This window comes from Ixodes scapularis, unplaced genomic scaffold (genome assembly GCF_016920785.2).
Source record: "Ixodes scapularis isolate PalLabHiFi unplaced genomic scaffold, ASM1692078v2 PGA_scaffold4__175_contigs__length_147842914, whole genome shotgun sequence".
NCBI lineage: Eukaryota > Metazoa > Arthropoda > Arachnida > Ixodida > Ixodidae > Ixodes > Ixodes scapularis.
The window spans coordinates 74,725,269-74,742,242 of NW_024609879.1; the positions used below are offsets into that span (position 1 = coordinate 74,725,269).

The 16,974-nt window shown below is 45.4% G+C and overlaps 1 protein-coding gene across 1 annotated transcript in view; it reads left to right on the forward strand.

Annotated features, from left to right (window-relative positions):
• LOC120839788 overlaps positions 1 to 11,235 on the forward strand; it is a 48,287-nt gene extending 37,052 nt beyond the window's left edge. The window contains exons 7-9 of the mRNA XM_040210154.1: positions 8,253 to 8,306; positions 10,156 to 10,226; positions 11,168 to 11,235. Coding sequence (XP_040066088.1) covers positions 8,253 to 8,306; positions 10,156 to 10,226; positions 11,168 to 11,184 — 142 coding nt within the window. The 3' untranslated portion in view covers positions 11,185 to 11,235. The remainder of the gene's footprint in view (positions 1 to 8,252; positions 8,307 to 10,155; positions 10,227 to 11,167) is intronic.
• Positions 11,236 to 16,974: the final 5,739 nt, after the last annotated feature.

Sequence of the window (16,974 nt, forward strand, 5' to 3'; positions counted from 1 at the left end):
CCGGATACACATTCAGTGATGATGATATATTTTTTTCCGGTAACGCCTTTTACAAAAAAGCTATTTGAATCAGCGCAGCCAATTTAATAGAGTGGAGCAGTGTTTTTTAGAATCCCGTTGTATGCAATTTATTTTTGCAATTTAATCAGAATTATTTATTTTATTTTTAAAGTAATCGCGCTGAAAACATTGTAGCAGAAAATTTCTTAGAAATTACTTCGTGAAAGCATGCTGAGTTTCAATTTTTGTTATCACTATTTTGTAACATAAGACAGCAATTGGCGAGTGATGTTTCTCAGGCAGTTGTTATATGTTTTGTGATCTAAACCAAATAAGTAGTTCGTAAGAGTACAGGCAGGGCGTTTCGCAAATTAGACTTCTGTCTATTGAAGATTACAAAAGGTCTAGTGCACGGCTTTATTCAGAGTAGCTGAAGCGCGCTGCGTCGAGGCAATCTTACGTGAACGCTCGATCCCGCTTTCACGCTGACACAAAACCCACGAAGCAAGTTAGTATATTATTACCTTTTCAAACAAGCTCAATCCATTTTTTTAAAGTTATTCATCATTTTGTCATTTGTCATCCGCTGAATTCTGGTGGAGGTGCGGGTGTTGCACTTAATGCAGCGTACGCATTGAAACGACGTCAGCCAAGTTTAGTTTGAAGTGAGGCAGGAAGATAAGTCTTTGAGGAACCAGAAACTGGATCCAGCCGCCCCGTTCAGGGAAAAGCCTACTCGATTTATTTTTTCTCTCAGACATGACCAAACCAAACTCCTTTTGTTGTATACTCTGTCCTGAACCTGCCTGAGGCCTGTCGCCCGCCGTGAATGTTAACGACTAGCTCTACCAAAATGAACGTTTGGCACGCTAAAAAGCATGGCCAGGAAAACAGCGGCTCCAGAGCATTTATCTTCCACATGATGGTGCGGCAAGGCATTTTTTAGAGAACCATAAACAAAACTTATGTGAAGGAACAGAAGCGGACCTCCATAAACCAAAATCACCGAGGATGTACCGAAGCTGTTTTTTTCGGCCAGGGTTTTCGAGCACGTTTGTAAGACCCGACCATGTAATGCTTGGAATGAGCATAAAGTCGCACCGCAGCATTCGATCATGGCCCAGCCACGTTATCTTACTAGTGTGTGTCAGCATGCGTCTATCCGCGAGAACAATGCCTTTAAATAAGTTTCAGCCTCTCCGCTCTGGTGAAGAAAGAAGACCAGCGAAGCTGCACTAGGGTGGGAATGAAGTAATGGCCGGTCGCAAGTCGGCAAGCCACAGTGGAAAGGCTGGAGAGGTTACGCCATCTATGAGCGACGGCGGCAACCAGAGAACCGGAAAACCGTTTGTCTGGTTGCCGCCGTCGCTCTCAGATGACGGTAGCTGTCCAAAGTTTCGTGTCATCATTTGTTTGCTGACTGACACGATACTGGGGAAACGAGCCCTTAACAGCTCCGATGTAAAAATATAAAATAAAAAATAGAGGTCGTGCGTTGAGTGTTATATTAAAACTCTAACAATGCTTTTCGTGTAGCTTTCTTGCTCTTTATTCACAAATTTATATCCACCTTTGTAGATCTACCAATTAGCATCCACGAGCAACACGAAAAAGCCTGATAACGCACAACCGGAAGGTATCCGAAAAAAATATACCATTTCTGTCCTCATGGGCGTTCTCTAAGTTTGAGAGCTACATGCCTACAGCACGCATCGGAGCGGCGAATCTGCAACGGTGTCGAACTATCTCAAGGTTGTCATCGACGGCCACGACGTAAAGGGCGCTCATCGACACCACTGCGGATTATTCGGTTTTATGTGGGAAGCTCTTTTGATGTTTTCGGAAGGTGACGATGCGGTGGGATGGTATACAAAGCAAATCTGCCGGTGGTCATGTAGTAACGCCATAGGCAGGTGCATGGTGCTCACGCAGAAATCATGGGCGAGACATATCCGTTGATGTGAATCGTGCTATATAACTATAGTCGAGGAACGTTATTCTTGGAATAACGTTCAGTAACATAACCGAAGAGATCGCAGTTGCAGAAGCGTCCTGTGTACAGGACACGAAAAGGGTTTTACTATTGGAGATTGACATTGACCCGAAGCTGTCATCACAGTAAAGGCACGAGCTCATTAAGCGAATTAACGAGTTGCACGGCTTCTTCACTGCTTCACGATTTCATCGTGGGTTCGCCAGACGACACTCACTAAACACCGAATAATCACTAATGATGATGCGTACCCAGTCCGAGAAACGTATTATGGTTTTCGTTAAAGAGAGGGAAGTAATCCAGGAGCAGGTACAAGAGATGCTGAACAACGGCTTCATTCAGCCTTCCGACAGCTTGTCGGCTGTCCCAGATGTGTAGGTCAAATAATGCTGCAAGTTTGAGGTATACTACAAGCGACTCAATAAGATTACCAAAAAGGGCGGAGCTATGGACTTAGCACGCAGGAGCTACGGACCCAGCACCTCACGCACACTAACCGCTTGTATCGACGACGCCCTTCCTTAATGGACTCCGCCACTCTTGTTCTTTTAAGTAGGTAAATCAGAAGTGCGTATGCTTGCGAATCGAAGTAGACAAGCGAGACCGAGAGAAGAGAACCTTCATTATTATAAAACATTCTGCGAGTTCAATGTGATTGAATTGTGACTTCACTGCACCAGCAAAGTTTCTTCGAGTCATGGAGACTGCAGTGGCGGAAATAAAGAAGTGACTGCATATTTGATCATCCTGCCGAATACGTTTAAATCCGTTAGCTTTATAAGGTGGGTAGTGCCTAAGGCAAGATTACCCTTAGTTTTTCAGAGCCTGAGGTGGGTGGGGCTCTTAGTTTAGTTGGTACTTAGGGCAGGGTTTTGTATAAAAACATATTACGTTACACTATTGTCTCCTTGCGATGCTAGGCGCGCTTTTCTTTCGTACATATGCTTTGCGTTGAATTTTCTCGGTTTTTAAAGTGGGGAAGCGCGCTTTTCTGCCTTTTCCACTCCTCATCGTTCCCGTGTTCTTTCTGCACCACCTGCTTCTGCTACTCTTTTTCTTTCCCTTTCCACCAATCTCCGCTCCTCGCGCTTTATCACAAACCTTGTTTCTGGTCCTCCCGCTCCAGCGTGCTGAGTCCATAGCTCCGTGAGCAGCGCACTCGGTTTCGACACCGGTAACCGGGGTTTGATCCCTGGCACCGGTTGCCTCTTCTTCAACGTCATTTAGTGGCTACGGACTGACCGACCGACACTTTTTTTTACTCTAAGGACCCTTTCGGACATTACACAAAGTGTGTGTGTGTGTGTGTGTGGGGGGGGGGGGGGGGTTATCGACAAAGGTAGTGAGTGCACTTAGTGACAAAAAAAATGATGAGGTTAGCGCAACATATACTTACAAACACACACACACACACAAAACGCTTACAGAAAACTAGGCAAGCAAAAACGACATGCATTATTATACATTGGTTAGGGACTTTGTAACCTTCTGGGCTGAGGTGATCGACACAATATCTCTGGGTAGGCTGTTCCAATCGGAGACAGTGAAGAGGAGAGGAAAATTTTTGAACAGGTTGTTGCGAGCAAAAACGGGGTGTACTTTGAAGGGGTGATCTAAGCGGGTTGAGACATGATGAGGGGGCTGAATGTATGAATCTCTGAAAGCAGATGAACCATGGCATAGCTTATGGAAGAAGGACATGCGCGCAATATGACTTCGACAATGAAGTGGCGAAAGGTTGAGCGAATGTTTTTTGTTAGTCACACTTGAATATCGGGAGTAATCCTTAGCTACGAACCTGGCGGCTTTATTTTCAAATGCCCCAATATTACTGGTTAAATAGATGTGATAAGGGTGCCAATTAATGGACGCGTACTTCAACTCTGATCTTAGGAGAGAGGTTTACGCAAGAAGTTTAGTTGCTTTTTTTTTAGCCAGGTAGAAGGAACGTTAAAGAAATCCTAGAGTTTTAGACGCTTTGCTAATGGTACCCTCAAAATGAAGGTTCCATGATAGGTTAGGGGAATGTTGTACGCCGAGATATTATATTTCATAAATGTTAGGGCCGTCATTTCGACGTCAGTGCTTTGTACGTCAAACTCAAGTTTGCAAAAAAGTCAAATTTGGGGGTTTTACGTGCCAAACGTACGACGGGCATCTGGCACGCCCCAGCAGAGGACTGAGGATTAATTTGGACCACCTGGGGATCTTTTGAGGTGCAACCGAAAGCTCGGTTACACGACGCCTTCTCCGCAATAAGCCTCCGTCGTATTGCGGGCACCTTGGCCGGGATTCGAACCCGCTGCCTGGGGATCAGCAGGCCGGAGCTCTCGCCTCGGAGCCACCGAGGCGGCTGTACTAAAGTTTGCGGATGTATTGCGACAAGGGGTGTCGTGGCTACAGCCTTTTTTAGATTGCATGGCTCAGAACAGGCAATAGGTTCTTCATTTGAGCCACACCGGCAATTGAGGGACAACCGCAAACTAATCGCAGTCTAAACGATTGACTGGGGGACTAAACAAGACGATCCCTGACATAATTGCGGTGCAAATAGTCGTAGAGCACAATGCGTGATATGAAATGGTGCCGTAGGTTACCTTTCGCGAACAACACGGTTGTTTAGGAAACTACTGGAATGACGCCGTTACAGCTGGTTCGCGGTAGGAGAGTAACCACGATGCTCGACGCAATGCTACCGCGCAAGCCGATCGACGACGCCAACCACGATGAACAATTGATTTCTCAACGCGCGAGGGAAGTCCGACATGTTGCAAAGGACAGAATCCAAGTTCAAAACAATTTCCACTCTCATATTACAATGTTTTCTTGTCGAAACGTTCACTTTTAGTACGAGAAACGCGTGTCAGTTTGGAGTCTGTTTTTGGCGCTCCAGTCTGAGAGAGAAACCTCTGAAACACTATTTTGAATTTTACAGAACTTCGCTACCTCAAGGGTCTTAACTTCGAGGGGCTGCCCGACTAAAATGCGACCTTCATTTTGTCGCAACCTGCATGATGCAAGAAAACAACTACTGTTGTTGCAGTTTTTGTTTGCTTGATTTGCCCTTAAATGATTCGGCTTTGATAGGAGTACCAAGTGCAATAAAGAAGAAGAAAATTGTGCGCGTCCAAGTTGACTGCACACGCGGCTCTCACGTGGATAACCCTTGTTTGCTAGTCTAGTTTTGTTTTTCTGTTTGTTACTTCACTAGAATGTTTCAGTGTCTTTGCACAGTCATCGTGTGTTTTAGTTTACAACCTTCTTGAGTATAATAGGGTGTGCATAAAAGCATCCGCAGCGCGCTGCATCGAGGAATCTTTTCTCTAGCGCTTGAACGCACGGCTATGCCAACATGGACTCCCGGGATACCAGTAATTCCATTTGTTTTTGGAACAAGCGCGCCCGATTAAATTTTAGGTTTCTCAGTTATGCATCGTTTTGTTACTTCGTATTATTGACAATATAAATGACTTTTATGGCGCAATATCACACAAGGCGATTCTGATACAAATTTTGCTGCGCTCAGGGCCGAGCAAGCCCGCCCGCGGTAACGAAATTCAAGGAGATTCGCGTTTATTCTTACTCAGGGCATAACTTTTATCATTTCATCTTAGTTTCTTGTTCTAGAAAATGCCTGTTCGTTCTCGCTTGAACGCTCGATGTTTGAACCTTCCGGGCTTAATATTCGCGGTGCCGACGCAGACTAGATAAGGAGCTGCCAGTGACCTTCTCTAGTCAGGCTCGCTAACCAGCGCGGAGAGTGGTGTTATCGGTGACCACTCGAAAATCACTCACGTCCAAGTACGGGCGGAATAATGTGTTGGCCCAGGCGACGGTCAGAGATTCCTACTCGGTCGACTAGTAATCGCTCTCTACGTTCGACAGCGTCCAACTAGCGTATGCGATCACGCGCTCTGCACCCTCTTGTCGCTCAACCAGCACCGCTCCAAGTCCTGTATTGTTGGCGTCCGTGTGAACTTCCATTTCGGCTGATTGGTCGAAGTGGCGGAGAATCGGCGGCGACTGGAGTCGTCGCTTTAGCTTGCCGAGCGCCTGTTCTTATTCTCCACCCCATTCAAAGTTTATGGCGTCATTCATGAGGCGCGTGAGCGGCGCAGAAATTATTTTGAAATCCCGAACGAATCGCTGGTAGTACGCGCAAAGTCTAAGGAATTTTCGGAAGGCCTTCTTTTCGGTGGGCGGTTGAAATGCCGCTACGGCGCGAGTCTTCTCAAGGTCAGGACGAACACATTCGTTGCTCACAACGTGGCCTAGAAACTTCGGTTCCCCGTAGGCGAACCAGCACTTCGTCGGCTTGAGCGTCAGTCCGGCGGTCTTGATTGCCTGAAGAACGGCCCGAAGGCGTCGAAAGTGATCGTCGAATTTGGATGAGAATACCACAACGTCGTCAAGGTAAATGATACAGCTCTACCACTTGAGACCTGCCAGTACGGTGTCCATGACACGCTGGAAATTTGCTGGCGCCATGCACAGTCCGAAGGGCATCACCTTGAACTCGTGCAGTCCATTGGTCGTGACAAAAGCAGTCTTCTCTTGGTCCCGTTCGTCAACTTCGATCTGCCAGTAGCCACTCTTCAAGTCCATCGACGAGAAGTATCGGGAGTGGCGCAGCCGGTGCAGGGGGTTGTCGATGCCGTGGAGCGGATACACGTCTTTCTTCGTCACCGCGTTGAGCCGCCGGCAATCTATGCAGAATCGAAGTGTTCCGTCCTTCTTTTTCACCAGCACGACTGGAGAGGCCCACGCGTGTTCATGAATCGCCTCTTTTTGTTTTAGGGGAGACTCGATAGGGCGGTCTACGCACAGGGAACGCATTGTCGTTGGTAAGGATGCGATGTTTCGCAAGTGTTTTTGGCGCACTTTCGTCGTCGTCGCAAAGCAGTCGCTTTATTCGGCAAAAAGGTACCTTAGCTTTCGTCATTCCGTGCACTGAGGTTGATGGGGGGGGGGGGGGGGGGATCATCGACGGCGAGATAATGCCGCGAGCAGGGCCGAGCAAGCGGCGCCCGGTCACGAAATTCTAGAAGATTCGCGTTTATTCTTCTGACTCGAGAAGGTCATGGGCTGCTCGTCGGCACCGCCAAACTTCGGCCCCGAAAGTTCGAGCATTGAGTGTTGGGGGGGGGAGAATAAACGGGAACTTTAGAGAATAAGAACCTAAGACGAAATGATAAAAGTTACGTCCTGAGGTAGAGTAAGCTCTAATCTTCTAGAATTTCAGGAGCGGGCGCTGCTTGCTGCACCCGGCCAGCAAAAATATTTGTTATAATTATAAAACACACGTTAAACTATTTCAAAATGAGTGTTGTAATATAAAGCGTATACTATGTACGTCATGTATTTTTATTTTATTTTTCGAAGGAACCCTTTGTAAATACGACTAGCTGGCTTCTCTTCTCCGTCACTAAAGAAGCGATGATTTACACAAAGCTGTAATTTTTAGCTTATTTTCACTTGAAGGTTGGTTTATAATTTAAAACAAAAAATGTAGGCAAGATTTTCGTCTTTATAAATGCACTAGTTGGTTAAGCTAACTGGTGTAAACACTATAATCACAGACAAGGGGAGAACAACAGGGAGCAGCTTCAGTTATCCCTCCATCAGCACAAGCTTCCTACCTTCTACAATGCTTCGACGTCTAGTGACAATAGCAGCTGTATTCACCAGGCGTGGCTGAAGCGTTTCAAAGTTAGTAGCGCATCAAATAATCGCTTGCTAAACGAATAAGTAGCGATTATAAAGTTACCGAAAAAATAATATTTGAGAGCACATACTTGGTCGGCGCTAAAGGGTTATTATCTATTCAGGAGTAAGAAGCGAAGCTGACTGGAAAAGATAAGTGACTCGTGCGCTGAAGCTTGATCAGTATGTGCATTTCTCCTATGTTTGGTGCTACAATCCTTTTTCTTGTTGGGTCCACTGGTGTTTCAACACCGTAAGTGCTTCGTTAGCTCTGACTGTCGGCAATAATGGGAGTTGTCCATGGCGCTGAGCAGCTAATCACTCGCTGAACACTGGCTAAACTAGCCACAACGCTTGATTAATATTTGTTGATAGCGTTCTAATTCGCTCGGGGCAACTAAGCCCTTCATGCGGTCGACGAATACCGAATGCTTACTCAACCGCGACTAATACTTGCCACGTGATTATTATAGTCCACGAGACAGTTTGTCATTATTTAAACAGACGCAATAGTCACGTTAAATGAATATGACTCAAAAGCATTTTGATCTTACAGCCTTCCTTCTAACTGGAAGAGCCTGAACAAGAATCAACGAAATCTGTTGTTGGAGTAAGTAATCAATATTAATAACTGGAGACGCCCTCTTAGTTTCTGATCACGACTTTCTAACGCACCTGGTGTAGATTTTACTCCAAAGCATAAAAAAGGACCCTAATGTATTATTTAGAGCTCATTTGTTTCTTCACTTAATTACGGTAAAAAAGTGGCGATTTAGTAAAGGTAACTAGTGATGTACGTCTACTAATTAACTCGAAATACTTCTCGCCTTGTTTTTCACTCAAATTCAACTTCTGTATTCATTAGTGGAATAGCGCTCGAATGTTTTTTAAAGATTCCTTTTATCTTGCTTCACACATTTATCAGTCCGACTTTGGTTGACTTCTTTTGTACTGCTCTGCTATGCGAAGCGCATGTTCGTCTGCTCCTTGCCCAGGGGTTGTGGTGACGTCAGAACTGCGATTTCTGATTGGCTCTGCTTAGAAGTATGTGGGTAGACCTCAAGGAAGCTTGTCATGCAGCTAGGATTGAGGTCTACCCACTATCCTTCCAATCAAAGTCAGTCAGGTCTCGCCGTTTTGACGCCACTGAAACCCCTGCGCAAGAAGCAGACGAAACCTCGCTCCACGTAGTGCCACACTCTAAGAAACGTCTGTGCGTCTACTTTCACGCGCAACACTCGGAGAACCAATCAGCGCAACTTACGGAGGCAGCTCGGCGAATGACAATGCCGAAACATATGTTTAGACCAAAAAACGCAGTCTGAGTTGTGACATTAAGCAATGCGAGCGTGACGTTTTGCGTTGCTTAATGTCACAAGTCAGACTGCGTTTTTTTTTGGTGTAAACATATGTTTCGGCATCGTCACTCGCTGAGCTGCCTCCGTACGTTGCGCTGATTGGCTCTCCGAGTGTTGTGCGGGAAAGTAGGCTCACAGACTTTTTTTAGAGTGGGCCAGTTTCTTTTGTCTTCCATTTAGAACTTAGCGCAATCTCCTCGTCTTCTTGCATGGTAAAGTTGTGTCGAGGACTCAGCTGTACTATCTCGAGCAATTTTGGCGGCGTGTAACGAACAGTGACTTTTTTCGCTGTAATACTTGCTTTGCTCCCCGATGAACACTTTGTTTGCACAAATAACAGCGGCAGCACTATTACATTCGATTCATTCTTCGTGCGTGTGTATTTTTACATCCCGCACACAGTAAGCAATATCAATATTTCATAAAAGAAGAAACAATGGGATTCCCATCAAAATGGGTTATAATACATCTTCATGAAGAAATATGTTTGCTTTGGTAATAGTTTATTATACACAAGCTCGCAGCCACTTTTATTTTATTTGCATATTCTAACAAAACAAGAAAACAATTGATGCTAGAAATACACGTTGCAAGTATTGTGAAAAGAGATGTTAAAGCAAGTTTTTGATCCACAAAACCTAGCATAAAAAACGCACCGACTGACATGACGATGATAGCTGAGAGCAAATGTGCATATTAGGTATACCTAATAATTGAGCATGAAGTCACCTATAGTTTATACAAGACATATGACACTGTGTTAATAGGAAGTGAGATTTGCTGCGACTCTTCTTTTTCAGTAGATTGTAAATACCTATATAAAATTTGAAGTCTTGGATTTAACGAGGGGAATAAGTTTTATGTCACATGTCATATAATAGCGTGCTTGTTGTTGCTTCTCTTTTCAGCTACTAGGTATGGTTTATTTGGGAAGTTGTAACTGTGAATATGTAAATATTTGTATTAATAATTTATAAAACTGATTAAGGCCGGCAGCGCAGTGAAGCCGCTAACTTGGGGTATTTATCATATCTCATATTGTGGAGGCTATACTAATGCAGATAATTGCGTGGTTTACTATCTCTTAATAATTCATTTCAGTACATGTAACATACAGTACAAAAATTCGGAGGCTGATTATGACTACTACTACGTCCTTCCCATTTACAAGGGTATGAAAAAACTATTCTATGCATTTTTTTTTGTGATTTAGTTTTCAACCAAATATACCTATACATATTTGTTAACATAATTTTGTATTTAATTAGTACTTAACCATTTTGTTATCTTAAAGGTACCCAAATGATTAACATGCCAACAAAACTATTAACTTGAACTTATTCTGTATTAACATAACTGGCGTTTCGCGAAAATTTGTCAAGATTATAGGCTCCCAACAATATATAGTCCTGTTATAAAAGGCCATTTAAAATCAAAACCAAAAGGATACTTACATTAAGTTCCAAAGGCGTTTTTAATCAACCGAATATGCGCCTTTTAAAATTATCGTTAAAGCGCGATTTTCAATTGTATATTCGAAATTGCTTTCTCTAGACAGGGTGTCCGAACTTTCGTTGAAAGTTGCAACTAAATGTCAAACAAAACTTTAATGTACTTATTTTGACTTTTTATAGACATTCCAGTTAATTCAGTTAAAACACCTCTACTTTAAAAAATATTTCATCGTATTAAGGGACAATAACACAATTTTTGATGGTTCTTAAAAGAGAAGTACTAGAAAAAAATGTCAGGAGTTGAACCTTCCGTAATTTAATAATCAAGGAGGTATTGAATATGCATTGAAAAATACGAATCGGTAGAAGTTTTATAAGCGGGGAGAGTTGCAAATGTGTTACCGGTTATTCTTGCTTTCATACCGACACACACCATTTGGGCTGTGCCTGTGGTACATAATATCGTTTTAGTGTTTTCTATTGAACAAACTCTTTCTTTACAGTTCAGTAATAAAAATACCTCACTTAGACAAGCCTCAAACACCTCAACGAAATGTCAAAATTAACTAAAATACATAGTTTTTATAGTTGTTATCAAGTACTATTTTGTCTAATTATGTCACAATGTAAACACGTTACTGTTTGTTTTCTTTTTGTAGATTATGTTTACGAATAAACACATTTCGAAGAATCAATAACGCCAAAAAAGTCATTGTCTGCAGATGACCCTTCAGTTAATCTATATTCTCTCCTTATGTAATACAAGAAAATAAATACATAATTATTTATGTACAAATGTGTCCATTTGATGTAATATGGCTCCCATATACTAGGCGTCTCCAACATTTGTTTGAAGTAAATATGCATGCTTTATTCAGAAATAATATTATTGTTGTTTTCATTCTTCGCTTTGCAAACACTAATATGGGTATTGTTTTGATTTACATATTTCAATGTATATATAGTTGCATGACGACTACACGATATTGCCGCGCGCGCAGCTGGCCAAGTAGGCAGCGAGCGCGTAGCCTAACGAAGCCTCGATCTTCGGCGTCGAGGCGCCGTGACAAGCTGACACCGTGAACTGGTGCGACGGAGGGCGGCCCCGTGCGATGTCGACCTGCGAAGGTAAGCACCGTGCGCTTGGTCTGGGTCTTTTAACCCATGGTCTCTATCGAAAAGCCTGTCCGACTAGCGACTCTCAACGTACGAGGGCTCGAGGACCGTAGGAAGCAACGGCAATTATACCGCCTTGTAGTTGAGCACAACCTCGACATTGTCGCGCTTCAGGAGACCAAGGTCGATGGGGAGGACCAGACCGAGCGCATGGTGCGGCCGTTCACGACCCGTTACGACGTTTGCGTGAGCCACGCCGTAGGGACTTCGGCGGGGTGTGTCCTGTTGGTACGCCAGAGCATAGGGGCAGTTGGACAGTCCGTCACCACTTGTGTCTCGGGACGTCTCGTGGTGTGTGATTTTTCTTCCCTTGAATGGCGGGTAATCTGTTTGTACGCGCCTACCCGAGTTGAGGAGAGAAGGGCATTTCTCGAGGGCGTACGATACTATTGTAACTGCCAGCTACTAGTTATTTTACTTGGAGATTTTAATTGCGTATGCTCGGCTAGCGACAAAACAAGCCCTACACCTTATGTTGATTCAAGTACAGTATGTTTAAATAATTTAATTATTGAATTCGGCTTAGAGGATGTTGGCGACTGTTTACGCAACGGGCGAGTCGTAAATTTTACCCACTTTCAAGGGGTCAGTCACGCCCGTTTAGACCGAGCGTATCTGTCGTTAGATTTAATACCCCTTTGTCGCCATTATCGGGTGTGTCCTATATCATTCAGCGACCATTGCCTAGTTGAGTTTTCTATTCGCAGTAAAAATGAATCGAAAAAAGTGTTAATTTGGGAACTATGGAAATTAAACGCAAAGCTTCTGAAAGATGAAAACTTTATGGATCGAGTTCAAGCTGCGGTAGAACAAATGAAAAATGAAGACAAATCATTTGCGTATGGCCATAAATGAGAAGTATTTAAGCAAGCCATCAAGATGACTGCCCTGGAAAGAGCTGGTGCAATTAAGTATGAAGAAAAGAAAAATGAGAAGTTAATGCGCTCAAACTTGCAGGCGATGGTGGAAGAGGAATGCAGATTGCCGGGTGCGTTCAAGGACGATATTTTATCTTTGAAAGAAAAACTCGAGTTGCTAGATAGGGAACGTTATCGCGGTGCCCTGATACGAGCTAGAGCCGTCAGGCTGATAGCGGGTGAAGCGCCTACTAAGCGAGCCCTGGGCATGGAAAAAAAGCATGCACGTCGTAATGAAATTGCAGAAATTGAAAAGGACGGGACAGTCACAAGCGACAGTGTGGAAATCGAGAGGGCTTTTTTCGATTATTACAGCACGTTATTTTCTTACAATCCCGTTAATGTTGAGGGGTTTAAAAGTGAATTTTTGTTTCGCATGCCGCGTTTAGACGATACAACAAAATCAGCTTTAGAAGGTCCCATCACGTGCGAGGACGTTAAGACGACAATAGAAGCTTCGAACCCCGGGAAGTCCCCGGGGCCGGACGGACTAAGTGCAGGGTTTTATAAAGCTTTCAAAAATATATTGTCTTCTTTTTTAGCAAATGTCTTCAACGAAGCTTTCGACCTTAACATTCTTCCGCCTTCCTTCTTAACGTCTCATACCGTCCTCATTCCTAAAACGCAAGACGCAGTTAAACTTCGGCATGTTGCATCCCATCGACCCATAAGTCTAATTAATGTTGATTACAAAATACTGATGAAGATCTTGGCCAGCAGGCTGCAAAGCGTCATAACTAGAATTGTTGGTTCTCATCAAACCTGCGGAATAAAGGGAAGAACTATTTTTACTAATATTCATAAAGCGCGGAGCGTCTTAGAGTGTTGCGATGCCATGCAGAGTTGCGTAGCCATGTTGCATGTAGATTTGGAGAAAGCTTTCGATCGGGTTCACATGATGTATTTTTATCTGTTTTGGATCATATCAACGTCGGATCAGTTATACGGGAGGGTGTGCGCATGGCGTACAGTGGTTGTACTACTAGGCTAATAGTAAATAAGTCGGTAGGGAAGCGTGTTCATGTACAGCGATCTGTCTGCCAAGGATGCCCATTGTCACCATTGCTTTTCTGCATTTACATAGAATCATTTTGTTTAAGTATCATAAAAAATAGTAAAATAAGTGGCTTTAGACTAAATTCATCCGAAGTCCGTGTACTGGCTTATGCGGACGATATTGCTATGTTCTGTGCCAACCTAGAAAGCGTCGTCGAAGCAGTGGACACTGTTAAGCGCTTTTGCGGTGTTAGTGGAAGTGCCGTTAACTGGGACAAATGTCTTGGTTTCTGGCACGGGGACTGGGGTGTAACACTAAGCATGTTTGCGAATATAAGGTGGGTATCCACCCCTACTAAGTATTTGGGTGTACCTCTCGAATATTACCGCGATAGCGAGCCTTACTGGCGTAGTCAAGTTGGTGAACTCCGCGACAAGCCGAGAAATGGAGTGGTTGGGGTTTTTCTATTTTCGCGCGCACCACAGTTTGCAATTTGTTTCTTGTAAGCAAGCTGCGGTACGTAATGCAAGTGTTGCATTGTTCTAGAGTGAACGTGCAGAAACTTCACCGTGTTTTTGCAGTTTTTATTTGGGGCTCGTCGTGAGAGAAAACGAGCAGAATGAACCTTTTCCGGCGCGTCCGCGAGGGCGGACTCAGCTTGTCGCACCTTTTTTGCGTCAAGTAGTAAACCGTTTTCTTTTTTTTCAAGATGCTGGCGATCCTTTTTTACGCACTGTTTTTCAAGTAAGGCTGGGCCGGGCCCGAGTTTGTGATTTCTTCGTCCTACTTGCCTGGGGGTATACATGGGTACTTTAAAGAAGTGGTGATGTCATGCCGTTTTTTATTAACTCGTTTTTCTCACGGATATTTGAGTGAAGTGACACGCAAAAGATTGTACAAAGATGTTTGCGACATTGTTTTTCCTGTTCCTATGTACAGAGCTCTGTGCTCCGCTGGCCCGGGTCAGGACGTTTTAAAAAGGGTGAAAAGAATGCTAGCGCCACCCGGTGTTAAAACGTTTTTCTTTAAATTGCACTCCGGTACTCTACCGGTGAAAACGTGGATGGAGGATAAGGGCCTCTTAGTCCCGTGGGGCTCTCACTGTTTTCTTTGTAAGAAACCGGAGACCATTGAACATGTCTTCCTAGAGTACTGGGATGGCGTCTTTTGGTGGGACGTCCTCCAGCGCACATTGAAAAAAGAGTTACCGCTCGAGCCCCACGGGATCAGGTATCTATCTGTGGAGAACGATGATGGCGTCCCGTTTGATCTTGTGATGCTACTGTGTCTGCACGGAATTTGGAGGTCGCGGATGGCCTTGCGCCGCGCTGACGGTGACGCACGAGAAGCACAGGAGTACTTCCGTGAGAGCATTATTTGTTTTCTTGAACTCGTCAAGGCTCGTGAAAGTGTTCCCGAGTGGCTTCCGCAAATTGAAGTACTCGTAACCATGCGAAAAATTTAAACCCCAGGACGCTTGCCATAGCAAGGCGGGCCATTTGTTTCTCGTGTATGTTCTAGTGTGCCTATGAGTGTGTTCTTTTTCCCGGCAATAAAGAAAAAAAAAAAAAAAAAAAAAGCGCGCGTAGCCTAACGGTTATTGTGCCTGCCTCCCACGCGAAAAGGCAGTGTTCGATTCCTGGGAGCGACGCATCTTTTGTTATTTCTGCAATTTAGTGTTCTGGTATATTCGAAAATCGTGTTGCTTGTTCGAGGCCTAAATTTTCTCTACATGTCGAAACTTCTACGCTGATTATTCCAGAAGTCCACGCATGTACATAAAGGGCTCCGCGTGGCGAGCCGCAGTCAGTCTCGCCCAATGCTCCATCCTGCTGTTTTGCAGACATCAACGCCTGCGACGCTAGCCTTTCTCTATTTTTGTTTTGGGCACAAGTTCGCCCCATTGAACATTTAGTTTCTTCACACCCTCTCAAGGGTCACGTACCCTCGTGACCCTCGTGAGAGTAACCCTCGTGACCCTCGTGAGTGTAACCCTATTTAGGGTAACTAACCCTCGCAACCCTCGTCAGGGTAACGCTCGTGACCCTCCTGAGGGTAGCCCTCGTGTTCCTCGTGAGGGTAACCTCATGACCCTCGTGAGAGTAGCCCTCGTAACACTTACGAGGGTAACCCTCGTGACGTCATTATGGAAAACTGCTCATTATGCAACGCGCGGTTACGCCGCTTGCATGCAACGCTTTGCATGCAAGCTTTGCGTGCGCGTTGCATGTACGGGCTTCTTCTAGCTCCGATTCCGACAAACCCTGTCTCCGGATGAATATGACACTGCAATACTTCGCTCTCGGCAAATGGGTTTAATCACTCACTCATTGTCTTGGGGGGTTTACGGATCGGGGGACAGTCATCAGCGAGGCCGGGGGAGAGTCCGCTGCCCGAGCAGCTTCTCCGAGTCCCAGCGGTGGTCGTCCACACCGCGTCATGGACGTCGTCGTCCAGGGTCGCTGTCCGGTCCGTTTGTCGAGTCCGCCACTCGACGTAGTGCCCGCACTTTCCCCGCGCCAGCGTCCAACGCCGTCCGAGCTCGCCTCCATGACTGGTCCCTTGTGAAGTCGGCAGCCCCAAGCCCTCTTCCTTTGTCTCCATTCCCCTCTTAAGACCTTCCCAAGTCCTTGTCCCGCCGACCGTCCAATCGGGAACCTTGCTGCGAGCCGATCCTCCGACGTCAGCGCTAGGTGAGGGGGCGCTTGCCCCGTTCATCCCGGAGAGCTCGGACGTTCCGCGACAGGACGGCGACGGGAAACGGGAAGGTCACGGGGAACGAAGGAGCGCCCGACAGCACGGCGGCAGGGAGCGGCAAGGTCACGGAGAGCGGAGGAGCCAGGGAGAGGGTCCCCACACCTCCCCTCCCTCAAGGCTCGGACCCCGGGGGGCTTGAGGTTGCGTGGTCCCCAGGACCCTGGGCAGGGAGCTCGTTCAGCTGAGTGACGCCGATGACGACGAGAACCCCCGATGATGATGATGGTATCAAACCAAGCAGGTCAGCGGCGAACGTTGATTCACTGGGAAGCTCGTGACCGACGGAGCACGGTCCACGAACTGGTCCGGAGCACCACAGCTCACAACACGGACGGGCACTCAGGCACACACAACACGCCGGCACTTAAAGTTCGCTTCCGTCCCTAATGTAACAGACAGCGAAATGCGCAAAAACGAATAGCGGCACGCTATATCAGAGAGCGAGACGAAACCAAAATCTTTCGATCGTTGGACATGCCACGAAATAAAAACAAAACTTTTCATCTCAATACTAACGGGCAGGCAATCATCAAGAACGTCACGCTACACGTTCAAGAGGTACATAAGAGGAAAACTATTCCTTAACTAAAAAGTATGAGCACTCATTGTATACTCAAAT